This window comes from Dicentrarchus labrax, unplaced genomic scaffold (assembly GCF_905237075.1).
Source record: "Dicentrarchus labrax unplaced genomic scaffold, dlabrax2021, whole genome shotgun sequence".
NCBI classification, from domain to species: Eukaryota; Metazoa; Chordata; class Actinopteri; family Moronidae; genus Dicentrarchus; species Dicentrarchus labrax.
In genome coordinates, this window is record NW_026136701.1 from 19,919,547 (window position 1) to 19,941,226 (window position 21,680).

The following is a 21,680-nucleotide window of genomic DNA, read 5'->3' on the forward strand; positions in this document are numbered from 1 at the left end:
TGAGGACTCTATCAGTGCTACCCAGCAATTAAGATCTCACAGATCAAAGCAGTCTAAATGAGCTAATCCTCAGAGAACTGCTGCTCTCTCTTCCTCTGTCTATCTCTCTCTTTCCCTCTCTATCTCTCCCTCATCCTAGTTGCTTCCTCTTGACTCATGGCTCCATGTGCTGACTGCGCTTTGATGGTTGACAGCGGTGGGCCTCCTAAATGTAACATGGTGAATAAATGTGCATTAATGGGTAACACTTTCATATCCTTGATGCCAATTTGCACAGGCTGGGGAGCATGTTTTCAAAGGTCTTAAGACATAATTGGTGATCATAAATCAGAGGCTACTCTATCTGATGGCCACATGCAGCGCAGCCGAGTGCAGAAGCCTAACACAAACTTATGACTATATCAGCAGAAAGACATTTTGTACAACGTTTGATAACAAGCAATATTAATATATCTTAGCCCGCATTAAAACTTACGGTGCAACAAGCGTCTTCCGAGTGTGGTGAGCTGGAACCAGCACTGGCATGAAGCCGAGTGACAGCTTTGAGGTCAATAGTTGTTCAAAGGAGCGTGACGCTGCTAGCTGCTTAACAGGTCGGTCATTTTCCTAGAAAAAGCAGAGCATCTGCCTGTGTCTCCTGCGGACAGGTTTAACGAGGTGGCGCTGCTCGTCATGGGGGCCGCATTGGCAGGGCCTGTCTGTCTCTAACCTCTCCTGCTCCTTCTCTCTCTCTTTTTCTCCAATCCTTTCCTCCAGGTCTGCCAAACAGGGGTGTTCGTGTTTACTGGTGCCTCTTTTCATCAGGGAACTATTGTTTCATGGCGTGCTTTTGTGATGAAGGCTTCTGTCTTCCCTCCTTTATTTCTCCCCACTGTAACTTGAATCTCTTTGTATTTGTGTGCCCGCTGTCTGCCCCTAAACTACCTCTTCTCGTGCCAGTCTGCCTCTCTGACTTTCTTTTTCTGTGTCCGTTTCTTCTCTAACTGCATCTTTGTAGCAGCTCTTTGTATTGGGATTTCCTGCCATCACCGCCACCTGTGCCTCTTTTTTCCAATACATGAGACAACAGTCAAGGATTAACCAATGCCATCGTCACCACTGGTTTGTAACGTGTAGAACAAATACTTTTTCTTTGAAAAAACTAATTTCTTAAAATAATGTCAGACTTGTTTTTACTGAAGAAATAGAAACCTGATGAACTGGACACTGTCAATGCAAAAAGATTTTGCTTTTGAATTTTTAAAGTGCAACACACACTCTCATTATGCTGCAACTTGACCCATGCTATTTGAGGTTGACACATCAGGATATATTATCATCCTGTTGCTGAGCTTTATTCCATGTCGACACTTCAAATAAGCAGCAATTGCACAACATTTACTCCATTCTGTCTACTGAGCCGTTACATTTTCCTCTGTCCTTATGATGCGTTTGCTGTGTGCTACGTGATTCAATTGACAAGCGTCGAATGATTTGACACTCCACTATGCTAGCGTGTGTTGCCCTTCGTTTTTTAATGTTGTGAGTTCTGCCACTGATATTCATTTCACCTCCACTGTAGAGTGGAAACAGAAATCTCAGACTTCATAGATGTCTCAAAACCTGGACAAAGGAAACCAAAACTATGCGCATAGTTAGATAAGTGAGTGTTTTATGTTGAGTGAATGTACTGCTTTTGCACTGTGAACACAGGTAAAGAGCTCCCCAAGGGTTAAAATACTGCATTAGGAATGAATCATTGACACTCCCATTTGCAAAATATATTTATGCTTTCTAAATCTTAACTGTATCTGTGTTATTTTTTTTATTAATGCTGTTTGTGGTTTTAGCTCAGTGTATCCCTGTCCTCTTCTGTTAAGATTTTATTGAATCAAAATGCAAAGTGCAAATGATTTGAGCCTAAACTGAAATACTTGCTCAGTATCCTTTCTGGTCCTCATTGTGTGGACCTATCAGACAAACCCAGCCTGTTTGATGCCTACTTTAAGAATGATGGAACAAAAATACTAAATGTTAAAATTGGCCTAGGTATGCATTTTTAGGTTTATTTTGTAGATTGCGATGTGCAATGTGCTTTGGAACAGGTTATAATCTTTTACAAATTCTACAGGTATGTTATTTTTGTTTTCCCAGTCAGGGGTGTTTATATGAAACACACAAACCCCACATCCCAACGAGCTGTGAAAAAATGAAGATAAACCGTTTTCTTCGAAGCTCTGGAACAGACTGTGAATCGTATCTTTTATTTATGGACGGATTCGGTGTGATACATAAATAATTTCTTCAACAGGGTGTCGGGGGCTTGTGGTGCCAATCCCAGCCGGGGCTGATTTGCAATTTAGGTGTGGCACTGAAGGCCAGAAGTGCTGGATTTGGCATTGAGAAAAAATAGACAAGAGCTGTGATCGTGTGTGACACTGAATAGGATTACCATCTGTAGCCAAAGAGCCGATTGCTGCCCTAGATTGTATTGAAATGAGGGGACATCAGATTGGTTTGTGGTCGTGACAAGAAAGCAGATTTTTTTATATGTAGCTTTTGCTTAGTGCCAGAAACTAAACAGTCCTACTTAAAGCTGCCTATGCAGTTCAAATATGATTTTAATTTTATATTTTTTTGCAGTTTTGTAGTGTAGATTACTTGACACAACATTGACTCCATTACATCCCACACAGAGTTTCAAATGAAATAGATGACCTGTGTAGTATATGTGTATTTTTCATATCTTTCTTGAACTAATGGATGGAGGCAGAGTGGAAATGTCGTTTCCTGTTTAGTCGGTTCCAAGAACTCTGAAAGAGCAGTAGGAAAGAAGGTATTTCCATTATGTTCCAGCTGAGGCAGCTTAACTTCCTCTTTGTTCTGTCTATTGATTCTAGTGTACTCTGGCTCTGTGCGCCAAGCCAGCGAACCACCCACCAGCTGTCCTTGCGATGTCAGGGATGTGAATAGGAGTTTGATAAAGCCACAGATGGCATGCTGCTCCCACCCCTCCATAAGTGCCATTCCTGATGTGTTGCTGCAAAAATGGAGTCGATACAACTTCTACCGCTGGAGCTGAAAAATTGATTAGGATGAATAGGGCGGAAGGTCCTATAGATGTTGGTGAGTCAGTGCCTGGCTGAATGTATAGTATGTGTTCTAAACATAAAGGCACGTAAGGTGCATTTTTGCATTGGTGTGTGCCTCAGGCTGTCTCATATGATTTTCAGCCTCTTTTTACTGTTTCAAAGAACAATTATCTACTACATATCTAATAAAAGTTTAATCATTATTCTCCACCCAAAACCATCATTGTTGTCTATTGTATTTCTGCCTTTGCAGATTTTTGTTTATTACATAATTAAAAAATAGTGTTGTTAGAATGTGATAGATGTGATGATAAAAGGTGTAACAATGAGGAAAATTCTACCTGGTATCACTGATTTCTCCCTGTGGAGCTTTTTTTGATTACCACATCTTTTAAATATAAGCTTGCCATATTACAGAAGAGAACAAATCAAATGAAATGATTCGCTCATATGCAGGTTACTGAGTGAGGCTGACATTCACTATAAGGCCCAGTCACATCTCTATTTAAAAGGATAATTTTTTTTCTGCGAAATCAATAATTTCAATGGGATTACTATGATCAGTGGCTTCTCTTGTCGGGATAATGAACATCTGCACACATTTATTGCGTTTCGTTTAACTTGTGAACTTTGACACACAAATGAATCAGTGCCATTGATGAATAGCATGTCGTCTTGACAGTGCCGTGGAGAGGTGGAGAGGATTTTAACTCACTTGGTGTGTTGCCCTGTACACTTTTATTTAACCCTTCTCTGATGAAGTATAAACTACTCCAGAAAGGAATGGTTTGCAGGCAGTTATGGAACAGGAGCTGATAGTATAAAATACATATTTTGAATTAATTGAACTTATCATTGTCAGCAACTGAGCTGAACAAGCTTGCTAACTGACAGTTAACGCGAGTTATCTGACAGTTAAGCCTGCTAGTGCAGGAAACTGTCTTCCCCTCTTCAATAACTCTTAATAAAATGAATGTATAGTTATGAGAACATGCCAGGAGGAATACACAGACAGCATAGAGAAAATAGAACAATTGTGACTCACTGACTAGCTCTAGCATGTTCCTGGGTATCTAGCGTGCTAGAGTTTTGGCTCGATTGCCACAGCTGTTAGAGTAGTCCATACACAACCATTTAATAAAGACGACTGGAAAACTTTTAGTGTTGCACTTCATGGTATAACCAGGCCTTTAAAGTTAAAGGAATTCATCCTCAGACACATAGATTAGAGACAAAAACAAAATAAAAACACAAAAAATATCAACATCTCAGATTATGCGGCATCCTCTCCCAGCTGTTTTACGCAGGCTATGTACTGTGCAGTAATTAGTTTTAATTTGGTGCTCGCAATCATTTTGCAAGACTAGGTGTAACTTTTCTTCAAATGGTGGAGATTTGCAACAGATCTTTCTGAACAAACAAACAAACAAACTGACTAGCAAATAAATAAATAAAGTTACATCCATTGTCAGGTAGCAGGCAGCCTTTGCTCTATGAGAATGGTGCTGCTGCTCAAAGGAAGAAAATGACTTTGTGGAAACTTCAACTCTCCATATGGAGCCACACTTTTAATTTCTTTTGTTACAGTGACAGTTGAGCCAGCCGCTGAAACTTGCTCAGTGAGGGGTCCAAGGACGTTTTATTGTAGACTTGTGAATGGTAGACCTACAAGGACCTGCAACCTCTAACTTCTATCTAAGCTGTATATCACTGTACCTATACATTATAAGCATTCAAAAAATAAAATACAAGCTGCACTTTCTTTAACTACTGCTACTACTTTATTACTACCCTTGAATTGAAAACAGCCGAGGGAAGACATTTGAACTAGGCTTTGTGTTCCCATTTATAGCATATTCAAATAGTCTGGGAAAAGATATGAAGCTGGGGACTCATATGCCACTGCTCATCATATATGCATTCAATATTATTTACACTGTTGACTGAAGTTTAGGTGTCCCTGAACAGCATCAGTTTGTGTTTTGAGATCTATTGCTGTGCATTTCAAAGAGTGTCATTGATTAACTGAATATGGATACTGGTTTGCTAATAAGCTGAGTGCTCCAGTCATGTTGCTGAGCCTCTTCTTTCCTAGATACTGAATACCCCTTGTCTTATGTTATGTAACTTTCTTTTGGTGTCACCAGTGCTGACAGTGGCAGAACACAAGGACTGCTCATGTCTAAAAATGTCCTCTTAATACCCCCTCCCGAGTCTTAGAAGTGAAAGGAGGAAGGACAAGGTGTTGATGTGACACAGAACCGTGGGGAACATCACTAGCGAACAAAATCCTCAGGCCTTTTCTTTGTGCACTGCATTCTGACCCCTGACAAAAAGCATCATGCTACACTCCAAAAATCCCACTTGTATTTTTGCTTAGCTATTTATGGTAGTATAAGAAAATAGCTTCATGCATGTTCAGTTACACATGTTGTAGTTGCTACTTTTTCTTTGTTTTAAATCTGGTGTAGAAAAAGAGAAAGTTGCTCTAAATATTCCACCCATACTCTAACAGTGAGCAGACCATGTAGAGGAATTATGGCGCTCATTTTCCATTCGTGGCTGAGGATGTTGATGTTTGCAGTGTGTTGCACCTGCTCTTAAAGGCAGAGCAATGGTCTCCATCCAGTAGTTCATCAACCTTTTGTGCAATAATCTGCATTTAAGTGCAAGAGACTTGGATTTAACCTTACAACTTTTTTGTGCTAATAGCTAAATACAGCCCAAAGCCAGAAGCAAGTGTCATAAAACACCAATTTTATTGCACTAACATGTCATAAAGGTAATTGTCTTTCACACACACACTCTGGCCCTTAAACACTGCTCTATAGTTTCTTTTCCTCGAACTGTCACCACAAACGGTCTCAAGTGTGCCACTTTACGTTCTGCAGAGCCCGTTCAGAGAAAGGAACCTTGAACAAAACTATTAAATCACAGAGGGTGATACAACTGCAATATTGGATACGATGTTGTTACTGTATTTTAGGGGTAAAATCTGTTATTTACCACTTTTAGTCACATCCGCAAGCTTGAAAGAGCAATTGACCTTTCGCTAAGCCCCGCCCCCCTTAGTTCCCGTTGGTACAACTACCAAGCTTTCTGTTCTCGCATGGCACATATGCAGTTTAAAAGGGATTCACCTGTAATTCTTAGTGTTTTCTGCATGGACAAAGGCATTCTCATTTCCAGCTGGCGATTGTCTTTTGCCAGCTGTAAGGACAGCTGGCAATTTTATCTGCTGTAGCTAGCTATTTATTTAAGATAATGTTGTCACCAGCCGACTTGTTTCCAACTGACTCGTTTTAAAAGAAGTCTGAAAAGAGTCTTAAATGTGAACTCTATGGCTATATACATGATATTGTGCCTAAGTTAAAGCTGCATGTCCTAAGCAAAAAGTCACCATCTTTGCCAGTTAAGGATCCATGTGGAACACATGAAGATAAAGAAACAGCATTATGCTTGCTTTGCAGTGGTATAGTGTTAGTTGGCAAGAACGATGACTTATTCCAGGTTACTTCTGTAGGTAAGCTAGTTAGCTGGACATGCTAACATTTGCAGCTTACGTTAGAGCAGATAAACACAGTGTTTATTCAATTCCTGAGAGGTGTACTCTTGTTTTTTTAGGTTGGAAAGGTTAAAAAACTATTCAATCACTCTTAATAGAGTCCAATGTTCACCACTTCAGCATGTGGATGTTGGCAGGCCTGCTGCCTATTACGGGTGTTAACCTATAATTGGACAATCACGGTTTTGGGGAGAAGTTTAGCAAATGGTCAATTCTACAAGGATTTACTGATTTATTTTCTAATTGAAATGAATCGACAATCACATTGTTTCTTGTGTTTTATCCAACAAATCATTCCTCTCCTGTTATTTTACACAGTTTATTAACTCATTTCAAATACCTCATCTTAGTTTCCAAAAGTTGATTTCTCAGACAAGAGTCTCTGTCAAAAAAGGCATTTGCTACTCTATTCATCAACAGTGTCATTAAATGAGAGGCACTTACAGTAGACTCTAACACAATTAGGTGTTTAATGACAACCTCTGGAGGAAAATTAATCTCTCAAATGAAATTGGTCTCAGTGCTCAATATGTCACCCAGTGGGATGCGACTTCATTTCTATTCATTGACCCTCCATGAATTAAAGCTCATTTCCTGAACGTGTCGCTTCTCGGAGGCTCCCGCAGCAGGATGCAGGCTTTCAACCGTACCAGCTCAGAAAACCTTCCCCTCTTTCCATTTGATTCAAGGATTAGATCTGATTAAAGATTTGAGCTGGACAACCTCTGCGACAGCCATGCAATCTGCCCCCCCCCCCAAGTCTTCTTGTAAAATTTACATAAAGCTGATAGCATTTTGGGTTGGGATTCTTCTGATTCTCCCACCTTTCAGGAGCACAACATGGATGGGTTACAGCACATTAGTAAAAACAACTTTAGTTGTATGACTAGGAAGTCATTTGTTGACTGATACATTGTTACCAGCAACTGTTGCTTCAGTGAATTCAACGATTGACATTGATAGCTTCCAAGAATCCTTTAAAATGACATTCAGCTATTGTCATTGGCTTGTGCCTATCTACAAACAATACACTTCTACACTCTACACATCTTGTCTCAAATGTCATATTACTACTTAATAAAATTACTACTGTTCAACAACAAGACAAAGACATGTTTTTCTTTTTCCCTTTGGTGGAAGTGTATTGTGTAAGTGTGTATGTAAACATAGTTTTGACAGCAGCTCTCAAATGAAGAGAACCATGTGCCACACAAGCAAAGAAATAATACAACCAAACTCCTTATGCACTTAGTCCACATCTAGGACAGTTTGGCAGCAATAGAAAACAAGTAATACATCTTTTTGTTTTGCGTAGTCATGAAAATATCTGTTTTATACAAAAATTAAATACAGTTACAGTATGTTACAACTTTTTTTCCCATACAGGTGAGCTCAAGCATGACTACAAAGCCTCTGAAAAATAAAACGAAAAAGTACTAGATTGGTACTTGTCACGGGGCTTGATAATAATACATGTGCAGCATTTGGCAAAACAACGGACACCCTTCAGCAAAGTAAAATCACCAGAGTCACCAAAGCACAGGTAGGAGAAAGTGAGGGAAAAAGGGAAGAGCGAGGGGAAGAAGGGGAAAGGAGAGAAGAAGAAGGTAACAAGTAAGGAAGGAGGCAGTGAGGCAAGATGTTTTAGGATGTTCCCGTCCACATTATTATTTTTTAATAACTTCAGATGATACTTAGAAATCATGTGTCTAGTTTTGTACAGTTTTCTCTCAGAATGTGGGTAGCTCTATCCAAGTCTCCAGCGTTTAATGAAGTATCAGCCAATGACATAATCACACAGCGAGGGCTCCAACTGTTTCCTCTGTGACACAAGACAGCAGTGACTTCACCAAGCCTTTCATAAAGCCGTCTAGTATTCAGTATAACAGATCAGTGCACCACCTGTTGCACTAGTAACACTGTCACCCACAACTGTGGCCTTGGAGATGCAAAAGAGTTGCTTATATTGTATTCTTAGCACATTGTCCAGACATCCTTTGTCCTTCATGTTCTTAAGGTTGAGTGTTCAGTCTCAACATGTGTGGTCTTAGGGTTTTGGTTGAGGATGGGAGGCCATCTAGGTCTCTCAGCAAAGGGAAACAATCAATAGTGGGAGCACTACGAGGGTAAGAGTGAGCTGGCGGCTGATGGGGGGGTGATGGAAGGAGGCCCGTCCAGACAATTGGTCATCACACTCCCCAGGGCCCTGGCAGCGAGCTCTCTCGCACAGGACACCCGTGAAGCCGGGAGAACAATGGCACCGCTGATGGTGGTGGCACGTGCCACCGTTCTGACAGCGCAGCATCGCGTTGTCACACACCCGAGCTGCGGAGACAAAGCAAAAAGGGCAGGGGAGACAGGAAGGGGTGATTAATAGATCACTCAGTGATAGGGCGGCAGAGAACATCAACAGGCAAGTTCACAGGGCACAAGCTGCCTCTTCTTGTCCTGTCTGCATTGCTCTGTGTCCTTAGAGCACAGCTGACACATTAGGGAGGGTGAAACCAAGGACTTTTGTGTAGGAGTGTGCAGAGGAAGAATAGACAGATAACCAGGGCACATACTGTATGAATACTAGAATGCAACCCACAGCCTGTGAAAACCCTTTGCATGAATGACTGTTTATGACAAAAGAACACAGACAGACATTGTATGGATATTTTTAGGAACACCAAAGGGACTTTAGAGCAAATAATTCTGGCAAAACAAAAGAGCAAACAAACCATGGCAGTGATGAGGTGAAATTAATGATTAGTGAATCGGGGGATGACAGAGTATTGTGAATAGCCCATCTCTGCAGGACAGGAGAATTAAATTGTGCTTCCCTCTGGCACAATGACACTCACAGACACACACAGAAAGAGGAGAAGACATGGGACGGATACCTGGCTCCACTTACACCATCTCTGCCTTTGATATGCAAATAAGCATTTCTAGGTAATTCCCCAATTGCTGTTATTTTCTTCTCTGCCATTAACCCTTACAACAAATAATGCAACCCTGTTAGAAGAAAAGGAGATAATATCCAGGAATGCATTTCTCTAGCGGCCACCAACATATCTTTGTTTTGATATAGATTGATTAGAACTACATAAGCTTATATTCACATTTCCAGACAAAAACTCACGACTCAATTATCCCAGGAAGCCCCTCTGCTGGCAGAGGTGAAATCCTGGAAGAGGTAATATTTGCCAAGAGATTTCAGTGTAATTGGATATCTCTCCCTGCATAAATAGTAATCACATTTTTGGTTTTCAGTAATGTGGCTCATGCATCAGAATAAACTCAACAAATAATCATTGCTTCTGCCAAAACTGATTAAAAAGGCATCGGTATTGCATTTAACTTAATAATATTCCCATCCCTTTCACACAGACACCACTGCTGTTATGTGCTTTAAATGGAAATTCCACCTGTGGATATAGGGTTTATTGTCAATATGGGATTTTCAATAATTCTGTGATGAAGTGTTGTAAACTACTCTTCTAGTGAACCCACTTTCCTTGCCTCAACTGCCTCTACTTTTGAAAACCCTGAGAGATTTGGTGTGACAGCCTTCTTGTGTAGAACTGTTTTTAGAAAGATTGATAATGATAGCAAATACAGCAGTTCTTCCAGTCAGTACTCCATACTTAAAATGCAGCAGGTTTTGTAGCACGATGCATGATAGATTTCTCCCTGTATGATTGTTGAACACTGGTGCAAAATAATGAGTCTGGCAAGAAGCCGCTGCTCTTTGATTCAGAGACTGACACCAAAATCTGACATTTACAATTGCTATTTTAGATTAAAGATTTTCCACCAAAAAACTGCTTTGAATCGATACTGTGAATATGACATCATCATTTTTTAGATTTAATGAAACACAAAAAAACAGATAACAGACCCTGATATGATCTGTAAAACATATCAGGAATAAGCTGTGTGTTTGCACTCATTCTTCTTTAAAGGGCAAATCAATACTGAGCAACAAAAATAATTATAGTGCAGATGTATGTAAGCGTGATGAACACATTTTTGATCATTTTCATAATTATAGCTATGAGTAGTTGGATTAGAATTACTATATCATTATAGGGTGTAATAAAGGCTGGCATCAGACCTTGCTGATCAAATCAATTCCTCTCATTCCCTTTGAAAGCACTGTCCTCCCTGTCATGAAACACTAACAGCTTCTTTAGGTTTTAATGAAAAACACATTTTGTGTATGTTTCGCAATTGCCTGGTGATGCAGAGTGTATGTATGTAAAGTGAATCTGTAGTCCTCCTCTACTCATTGTTTTGGTTCACTCTCACCACTCTCATAGCATCGTTTTTGGCAGCTGCAGCTGTTTTTAGTGAAAAAGCTCTAAAAAACACAGCTCACCCAACATTCCCAGCCGAGACAGACACTTAGCAACTAGCTGGTGAAAAAACAGTGGAACATTCAGCAGCTTAAAGGACTCAGATTCAGATACGGTGGCATTTAGCAGTGAAGTTGCCAATTACAACCATTTGAATACAGCTCAGCCTTACAAGCGTGTAGGAGAAAGTACAGTCACTGCGAAACCTTGTCTTGACCAGTCTTGGTCCAAGCCTGACAGGACCAAACCCTCTAGTCCACTCATGCTGAGAAAAATGAACACCTTACTAGTTTAAAAGTGTCTGTACTTGAACTCTGAACAGATGAAAATGGACTCCTAAATCTCAGAGTGCTGTTGCTGTGTCCTCAGTGGGTTCAAACATTAATGCCCTTCTGGCTACACTCCAATCAGTAATGTCAGCTTTCTAATTTTACAGCTAATGGAAAACACCTGCCTTGTGTGTGTTCAAAATTTCCATGGGATCAGCTGAGTCTCCATTGTCTAGTCTACACATTAACTTTGTTGCCTATGGCCCAAGGATAATCTGTGTGTCCTCCAGCTGGCCCTAAGGACCATTGTCTTTTTAAAAGCATCTGTAGCCCAATTAGTTTTCTTTTCCAGAGGCTTAAGCCTGCGGTGTCTTTGTGGAGCCATAGGGCACTGCTGTCATAAAAAAATACAGTGTAAAATAAATCAATTATCTCGTGTCACTCAGAAAAAAGCTCACATAGTGACTGGCTATGTGTGAAATAATAATAAGTTTGTAAATTCTTCAGCAGCTTCAGTTCTTATCTATTATGGATACAATGAGCATATCAGTGATTTATTAATTATAAATTATACTCAACACTGTATGGTGTACAATAGGATGCATTTACACATGCATTACACATGCAGTCATCATTAGTGTAACCTGAACATTTTTATCTAATATCAAAGGTGAAATATACAATGTAATCACCATCTCATAAAGTTTAAAGGGGCAATTTTGTATCGCACTTAAAATTGGGGGACAAGAGAAAGAATAATCAAAATTAGAGCAGCAGAGCCTGAAATATCCTCACATTTAGTCTAGTAAATACAGGTCAAACCCCCGAAAACACTGCATTCCACATTTCCCATAATGCAACTCAATATTGTTTTTTGTTAGGGGTTACTCTTTCAGACAGTTCCACAGGATGAGCAGTACTCTCTGTGATAAGTACACTGAACTTGATGTGCAAAATTGGCAGAGTGCCCGTTTAATAACAGATAGGAAAAAAATAGATAATAAAATCTAATATGAGCCTTTTTTATTAATCAGTTTTTACATACAATGGTCTCTTATGTAGGGGAGTTGACAAATCTGCCGGTATGATGTCACTCACTCTCATACTTGTGCTGGCAGCAAGTGAGAACACAGAAAATTCGAATCATGGCTAAGCACCAGCATACTCTCTTCTGAGACATATGTGCACCTCACACCTCTGTCAGATGTGTGACATTTTAGCAGTATAACTGTTATGACAGATCCATCCTTGGGCCTTGGTGTTGCACGAAGCAACATGGAGAATATTCACTGCAGCAACAGCAAAACAGTGATAAATAGGAAAGACAAAGAGCTGAATTAAATATCATATTGCTGCGTGTGTGCAAGCATGATGCATTTGAAAGGTATTTTTCTTAAATGTAATTTTGTCTTGTTGTATTTGACCACAATTCAACTCAACTCATTAAATTATTTGGTCAATTAGGACACATTTCATCTAGTATGATACTGAGATATTGGACATATTGTTCCTTCTATTGTGACTTTTTTTTATGTCTGAGACATACTCAGGCAGTTCTCTAATCCTCTCATCTCAGTGAACTCTTGATGTCCTCAGACACTGTGAGACTGAAGTGTCAGAGATACAGCAAGTCACACCGTGGTATCAGGTTAAAAGTCACAAATCGATGTGCTGGACCATGGCTCCTGTCACTCTTTTTTGTGCAAGATCTAGAACTTATGTGTTAGAAATAAGTTTTATTGAAAAGCCAACCTTTTTAAATGTGTCATTTCATATGAACAGATCTAATATTACACAAATTGCTGAGTTTTGCTGCAGTCATGAAAGGGAGCTATAGTATTAAAGATCCCTTTTTTACAAGAAGGACCCTGGAGGGACAGCAGCTCATCCATTTAATTACATACAGGGGGAAATCATATTCATAGTTTAATTTAATAGTTTTAAAAAGCTTTTAGAACTATAGATTCACTAGTGCAATTAACTATAAGTGGAGACAGTTTTCAGATACAGGATCTGCTAATTATATGCTCTGAGACAGAATAGTGTTGCTTCAATTACATTGAATCAATATCTTTTGCCATGATGTCAGGGTAAGCTGAAACCTGTGTTCAGCCATGCCTCCTGTTATCATATTAACATGAAGGCTTCATCATTAGTCATGACTTGAGGCTCTAAAGTTCAACATAAATTGTCAGCTGCAAAGTAACACTTGACAGTGGCAGGAATACAAAATTGCATCTAAAGACAGACAGTGACTGATTTTCCTTTTACTCAAGTCCTGTGTTACATTTGGAAGATTAGAAACATTCAAGGACTAGTTCAACATTTGGGGAATATTCCCTTTCTCGCTGAGAGTTAGATGAGATGAAGATTTATGTACCACACTCATGTATGTTAAATGTAAAGCTACAGCCAGCAGCCAGTTAGCTTAGCTTAGAACAAAGTGTGGAAGCACAGGGAAACTAACTAACCTGAGCTAACCTGCCTTTGTCCCATTCAAAAATACATAGATAACATAGATAAGATAAGTCTCATTTGACTCTGGTAAATTTGAGGGTTTTTTGTTCCATGACATGCCACATTATTGATAAACTGATCGGTATAATTTGTATTAATATAAAAAAAATCAGTTGCAGCCCCAAATGATACCTATTACTGCAAATGCTAAACAACGTCCTTGTTTTTATTTGAGATACTGCTGTTGCACTATAAAATGTCACCTCTCTGCAAAAGAAAATGTCACCCCTCCCGCACTTAATGATTTCTCTTATGAAAACACCTACTGACATGAAGTGTTTAGAACTGACGTAAGTGTGGCAAATGCAGTACACCTACATATAAAAGCTTTTTGTGAAAATTGCTATAGGTCAGATTGATACTGTGTTCTGATACTTTATATGGAAATTATTGCGATTACACAGGAAAGCAGAATCGTTTGTAATCCAGTCCAGTGCATCAACTGGTTTCTTTTCAACTGACTGAAGCAAACACTTTTTATTTTCATAGGTGCATCTTATTCCCAGCTTTAAGAGTCCAGACGAGAGAGGGAAGGAAATGCCCTCCCTTGATTGTGGAAATCCTGAAAGCCCTCTTTTAATTTTTCTTTTCTGGCTGTGAGAGCAGTGGTGCAGATGCAACTTAACACTCACTACACAGGATATCTGGGCCTGAGGATTAGCTGGAGATAGCTGGAGATCAATCTACATAAACCCCCCTGGAGCTTCTTCTCTCCTTCCCTCTCCTTCTCCGCTTTCCTTTTTTTCCTTGTGAACATGGCAGAAAGGGTGCACCCCCAGAGAGCATTCTGGGTGTTTAAAAAGAGGGCATGATCAAAGGGGTTAGGAGGCAGTGGACTCTGTGATCACGAGGCATGTGGTCCATTCCCTACAGTGTTCTCACAACAAAAGGTCTGCCTTGTAAGGACCAGCGTGTGTTTGTGTGCATGCAGGATGAAAGAATCTGGGCTTTGGGAAAACAACCTGCATAGCGCTATTTGCATCTCCTACGTTACACTTTTTTTTTTCAAATTGCCAATCAATAAGCAATCAATTCATCCTCTGTATTGTTGATATTGAAGTTACAAAGCCTATAAGCCTACCTTGGTTACGATTTGCAACACCAAGAGATGAAGCATTTGCTCGATCTGTGTAAAAATGGGAGAGGTTATATATTACACTGAGTTGTCATATAATTCATGCTGTTATATGTAGTTAAAGCACAGGGACAGCATGCAGAGATTCTCGTTTTTTACATTAATCCGTTTGTTATCTGGGCTAATTTGCCTCAGAGTTATTGGAAAATGTCTGGCACATGTTTAGTAGTAATGTAGAATAGTGTGCATGCAGCTTAAATGAGTGAATCTTTAACAAGACAAAATGCAGAGACATGTACATATGGTAGCTGCTTTTGTTATCCAGTACGAGGAGTCACCTTCAGGCATCAACATGCGTATGGATGCATGGTGGGAACCATGTCTTGATAAAATATGTTTTTCTTTTCTCTGGCTTTGGGAAACTATCTGTCTGTGCGCTTAGAGCAAATATTCTTGTGTGGAGAAAAAAAAAGGATACTCAATAGTACCTACTGATACACTGGCCCAAACATGCAGGACTCCCAACAGTATTTCATGGACTAGCAAGTCATTTAAACTTAAACCATATGTGTTTTGCTGCTGACCATTTTGCAAACCATGCTGCACAGTCTTAAAGTATTTCCTACCTTAAAACAATGGATGCCTGCAGGGTAGGAAACCTTTTAGGCAGCCATTGTTTTTCATTCATTTGTGTACAATATGAAAATGAAAAATCATCTTAAAACTTGCTCCTGGTGTGTAATTTACCACAAAGTTTATACAGCATTAAGTTAATCTGCTCATTGATGTTAATGCTACATGTAAATATATGGAAATCAGCCATTGATTCAGTATATTAAACAGGACAGCATGGTCTACAAAACTTTTGGCAGGAAGGTGGAGTATATATGATTTGATCAGTTATAATCCTTGTTGTCTTGTTATTTTTTCTTCTTAAAACAAGAAAATGTTGCCAATGGGGTGAGAAAATTCTACTTGTTTCAAATGCAGCTTCTTATATTTAAAAAATGTTCGAAGAATTAAAATTGCATTGGAGAAAAGTAAGGTTTTCTCAAACCATTCGTTGGTTCACTTCCATTCATAAAAGCAGGGTATCAAGATGTTATCCTACAGTAATTTCTTGTAAGGGGAGATTTTCCTCATTGTGGAAATTATACTGATGAATGAAAACGGTAATGTATGGCACAAATTCTCACACCAACATCATCAGTCAGACAATAGTTAGTCATCACTGAGGGAGGAAACCATTAGTCAGCATGCCAATTTAAAAAGTTTGATAAACTTACGCACTGGTCCATGATTACTGGGAACACCTGCGGAAAGAGCAAAGAAACAGTGTTCAATTAAAGCTTGACTCATGCCATTTTACTCTTGAAACTTTAGTCATGAAACTGCAAGAGAAAACATTTTTGTGTGAGTTGTTTGCCTTGAATAATTCAAAGCCCTGCAGCACTTCCAATTGGTCTCCACTGTGTCCACTGATTAACAGCAGCCATGGCTCTGCAGAAAACCTGACCACTGCATGGTCCAACACCCGCCCTCTACTGATGATAATAACAGGTCTGTCAGTGATGAAATGTCAACAGAATCAAAACTCTAAGTACATAACATGTCTTTTCATCACCATTTTCATTTATGTTCGAAATAAACACGGTTTCTGCTATTGGCATCTTTTAAAAGGTAGATCATTCCTCTATCATTTTTGAATTAATTAATCAAACAAGACAAACAGCATCTGTAATAATTCATATTATTCATTGTAATCTTCTCCAATTGATAGGTTAGGGGGATTTCCAATATAGTGTTGTACCACAAGCAAAACATCACCTGTAAACTACGTAGGCTGAAAGAAATATTAGAAAGTAATTTTATAAGCAGTAAAACAAAAGGCCCTGTCTGTGTGCTGCTGGAGCTGACTTTGGCAACCCTGTTGCAGCCATTGTCTGGAACATGTGTTATCAGTTTCTGGCAGTAGAGTCACCATCATTGTGTTAAACTAATGTAATCAGTGGACAAATCCTACCCCACAATTAGTGCAATTTCTGATCCTTTTATTCAAGCTTTACTGTGTTGCCCTCCATTGATTATGTTTCTCTGGGGTTTTCATATTGTTTGCAACACATTCATCACTTTATTACCAGTTTGGAGCAGTCACAGCGACTCTTGGCCAGTGCACAACACTGCAGTAGCAGGTAAAGCACGAATTTTAAGCTCCAATTTGCAAGAAAGCAAGCAAGCTGCAATCCCTAACCAATAGTTGGTCTGTGTGAGAAATGGAGGGCAAACAATATTGCCCTTTGAAGTCAAAACACATTCTACAGTCTGATCAAACTCTCAGCCCCAACCCCTCTTAACCTGTGAACCTGCTTTGGAACACGAGATGAGTTGACGCTCCCTGTAAAGTGGACTGTCAACATAATTCTCGAAGTGATTCCTCTTCTGCTCAGCAGCCAACTTACAGAGCTTTCTCCTGCTTCTTTTAGGGAAGCCTTGGATTTGAATCACTCTCAGTCACTCTCTGCAGCTGACAGCTATGGCCCATAGCAACGCAGGGCTCCATTTTGGGCCCTCTAATTTATTACTGGATGAAGGGTCACATATGTCCATATATCTGCATGTGCAGGGATTTGAATATGTAATAGACCTCGCCTTGTTACTACCTGTGAGATAAATGACTTCCATGATTAAAGAGGAAGACTTGATGACAGATGAAAGCTATTAAACCATAATTACATTTTACATGTTCAGCATATTTGTCTTGATACAAGGGCTGTATGTTTAATATCCTCATAGGAAATATGAGCTTCACATAATGAATAAAGGCATGTTACATGGCATTGGCTTTACTTATGAGATAGGAATAATTTAAGACAAAAGTGTGTTCATTCAACACCTGGGGGACCAATATTGCTACGTCACTTCCATGTGCAACATTATTGCATTTTATGCCACTGCCAAACAAGTGCTAATATTGCTTTTGATATGGCTAGACCTTGGTTTCATCAGTTCAGTGCAGATGCGGCCAAGTGTTGGATTTTTTAATAACGGCCTGTCAATCTGACAGTGAGAACCACACTGCAGGGAGACTCATAACACAGAAGAGGTGCAGGGGTAAATCCTGCAATATCTCCTTAGAGTTCACGAACGTTCTCACAAACAAACTCCCACATGCAGTCAGATGTGTTTTTTGTGCACATACATACATACATACATACACAACCATAGACTCATAAGACACACTCACACAAATTACTTTATAATCATCCAATTCATCATCATAGCCCAAAGAAGAGCAAGAAAAGGCACCGTTACTGCAAAAATGTACTCACACAAATCAGTGGATCAATAGCAATATCATATCTGTGTACACATCTAATCAGAGCAACCATGTCTGAGAAATCAAGTCAGACAATCAAACTGAGCATCTGAAAAACCTGCTGTCAGTCCTAGCAGACCGTTGCCATGAGTGTTTCTGACTGTAAGGCTGAATCAGTGTGAACGGAGGACCAGAGGGCTAGATCTTCCACCATCTGGCCTCGCCTGGCCGTCCACCACCACATCCCTGAGTGGCTGTATTAGATTTATTGAGGCAATGAGCCCCCTGCCTCAGGCAAGGGATTTGATAAATGTGACTCAACTCCCGTCCAAGATTATAATGGGGATAATGCAAAAGAGCACCTTCTGCCTCGGAGTTACCACGTGAACAGGCTAAAAAATATCCAGCACTAGGTTGTCATGAAGTTGAAGTAGGAGTATTACATTTAATATTAAAGAATTGGAATGAGTGCTATTTACTTAATAATGAATGAATGAAACATAACATGATTTATCAACTGATTAGTTATTAAGTTATTAAGTTGATCAACTTTTAACAGGCAAGACATGGTTATATCTAAATAACAAAATAGGTCATTTCTTTTTACAGCCTGCCAAAATGACGTGAAGGTTTTGTGATTGACCACCATTATAGATTAAGCATAGATTATAGAATAAATTTAGCTTGAGTTCTGCTTACAAGCCTTTCGGGAAGCTTTCAGCTATATCTTACTGTCTTCATTGGCATATGGAGTTGTCATGGAGATAGCTTGGTTGTGGCTTGAAATTGGGTCACGTTGTAACAGGTGTTATACCTGTAATGCTTGAATAGGAACAGATGCTACAAGCCCCCCCTGGAAAAGACCAACTGTTGTCATGTGACTACAGTTCCATAATTACCGTGGGTGAACTGAAGGTGGTTAAAAGCTCCTGAAAAAGCTAGTAGTGGACTTTAAGTTACAATTATTTGTGGAACTACTGTATCCAAGATCAAGAATGAACCTCAATGCTCAAAAAAAACTATCTGTGGGGAAGATCATGGTACCAACATTGACAATGATTTTTGCGAGATAAAGGATGCAGACTGCCCCCTTTTGTGTCAATGTTACACCTTTTGAAAGCTCTACCACCCACCATGACCACGTTCCTAACTGTGTGTTCAGACAAAATGTGAAGCGAATTGGTGCCACTGCAGATAAAGTCAATAGAAAGATACAATGACACCCAAATTTGCCCAGGGTGGCGCAAATTGATGCAAAGACGTCTGTGTGAGTTAAAATAAAAATTTCAACTTCAGAAATATATCATGCTTATCCCTGGGCTTCATGAATATACTTCATAAATGTACAGAGATGAGAGGAAAAAGGAAATGAACTGGAGGGAGATAACAGAAATAACTGGAGTTTCTTGTGAGTTCTGAGTTCAGTCAGAGGCTGGAGACACACATAGACAGAGACACACGCCAACAGACACAATCAGTTCATCAGTTGCTAGCTAGCTTCCAGCTAATGTCTGTACAGTTGGTAAATTGGCTGTCCAGCGGTCAAGTTCATGCAAATGACGTGAGACAACAATTCACTTTGCTTTCTGTCTGAACACAACATGAAGGATTTTGGGCATAGAATGATATTCTGATTCTTCCATTTTGCTTCTGAGAGAATAAAGCGATTATTCACATGATAAAAAAACAGAGTTTTCCACAAGAACTTAGGTCAAGAAGAAGATTAATTCATTAATCCCCAATGGGGAAATCCATTTTCTAACAAACTGAATGAGCAGAGCGTAAATTGCATGTTCTCAAAATATTATTTTATATTTTATATTATAACAGGAGTTGTGTTTACTCACAGTGAAGAGCTCTTTCAAAGGCAGAGCAGGCTGTGTTTGTTCTCACATGAAAGATTACAGTTTCATATAACACATGTATTCCAAATATACTTCTCTGTATTTGATTTTACTCCTGTGATGATGATAAAGAGGTGCAACAATCTCTCAAGGGCAAAGAGTAAAACATTTTCAAAAATAATAGGTCGCTGTCTGCTGTAGCCAGATAGGAAATGGTCGGTTACTTCCAGCACCAACAATATCACTAGCAAATTAGCTGCATGGTCAGTCTACGACTACTGTTATTAGTATAAGAAATATGGGTATACTTACATATATTTGCCGTTCCTTTGGGTATAGGGAGGTAGGAGCCCACACTCCAGGCTCTTCCATGGTAGTGCCTCTTACAGCGGCTGCAGTCTGGCCCTGTGGTGTTGTGTTCACACTCACAGCCCAGCTTCCCCTTGTCAAAAACACAGCTGTTGGCATGCAGGTTGCACTTGCACCTGAGACAGAAAGATAACAACAAAAGACGGACGCATGAATAGGCATCATCCCGCACCCATTGAATCAATATCCTCTGGAGGGAATACACAAAGTCTGCCCTTGCTGCAGTGTTTATTTGTGCTTTTCAAATTTTTGACAGGGGTAAATTGAAATCCTGGTGGGTTATCTGACTTGGATCGTGCCTTCACAAAGCTTCATTATGCTCTCCTTTAAAAAAACAAGGCCTCATTTGTTGTTGCCCCGGCGGAGAGAACGGCGACGCGAATAAGGTCACTTTTGCCACTGTGAGAGCTAAATGAAAGGCACTCTGTAAGATTCACTAATTGAGCCTAAAACAGGGATCTGATAGAGAAATGATAGCATAAAGAGAAGCAGCGTAGCCAGAGAATTCTCTTTTTTCTTCCTCTTCAAAGTTACTGTGTTATTTGGCAAGGGAGCCTTCAGGCAGGAAACCCTACCGTTCGACGGAGCTGGTTTATTAGACAGAACTGTGGCAGAGCGGACAGATGCTCCTGACAGGAGAGGAGAGAAGGCCCGACGGCTTTCAACGCTCAACCAAATCCACCCCCGTTATTCTGACCACATGGAACAAGCCTGCCAAACGTTCCAAGTGTATAGAAAAAGAACTAGTAGTTTGCACTTGTTCTAACAATTTGAATGAGCAGAGAGTAAATTGCATGGTCTCAGAATATAACCTTTTTTATTTTCGTAAGAGTTGTGTTTACTTACAGTGAGGCGCTCTTTCAAAGGCAGAGCAGGCTGTGTTTGTAGTCACATGAGATATTACAGTTTCATATACCACATGTGTTCCAAATATAATTCTCTGTATTTGATTTTTACTCCTAAGAGGGTAAAAGGTTACAACAAGTGACATCAGCTTCTTGGGCAGGTGGGGGGTGGTTGATACGGGGGGGGCATCGAGTGGATCTGACACACTACCCGTCCACAGGGATTTGGGCGGCTCATGGTTTCACATCATGACTATGTTTGTTTTTACAAAGTGCTTCCGCGGGAAGATTTCTCCCATTTCAAACCGAGGAGCCGGGTATCTGTTGCCTACAATCGGCAGTGAACATGAGACAGAGAAATCACAGCAGCAGTCAGAAATACATCCATTCTAATTGACTTCCTGGCCTTACTGTGACATCTCGCATTAATGATAGATAACTGCGGGAAACAAGGGAAACTATAGCC

The 21,680-nt window shown here is 39.8% G+C and overlaps 1 protein-coding gene across 3 annotated transcripts in view; it reads right to left on the minus strand.

Annotated features, from left to right (window-relative positions):
• Positions 1 to 7,388: 7,388 nt before the first annotated feature.
• LOC127368213 (netrin-G1-like) overlaps positions 7,389 to 21,680 on the minus strand; it is a 57,098-nt gene continuing 42,806 nt past the window's right edge. For 2 of the 3 annotated variants that reach the window (XM_051408788.1, XM_051408781.1), the window contains exons 4-7: positions 20,313 to 20,485; positions 16,127 to 16,153; positions 14,847 to 14,891; positions 7,389 to 8,961 (exon numbers count right to left, since the gene is read on the minus strand). In XM_051408788.1, the coding sequence (XP_051264748.1) occupies positions 8,723 to 8,961; positions 14,847 to 14,891; positions 16,127 to 16,153; positions 20,313 to 20,485 (484 nt within the window). In that variant the 3' untranslated portion in view covers positions 7,389 to 8,722. The remainder of the gene's footprint in view (positions 8,962 to 14,846; positions 14,892 to 16,126; positions 16,154 to 20,312; positions 20,486 to 21,680) is intronic. The other variant, XM_051408799.1, reaches the window with a different exon arrangement.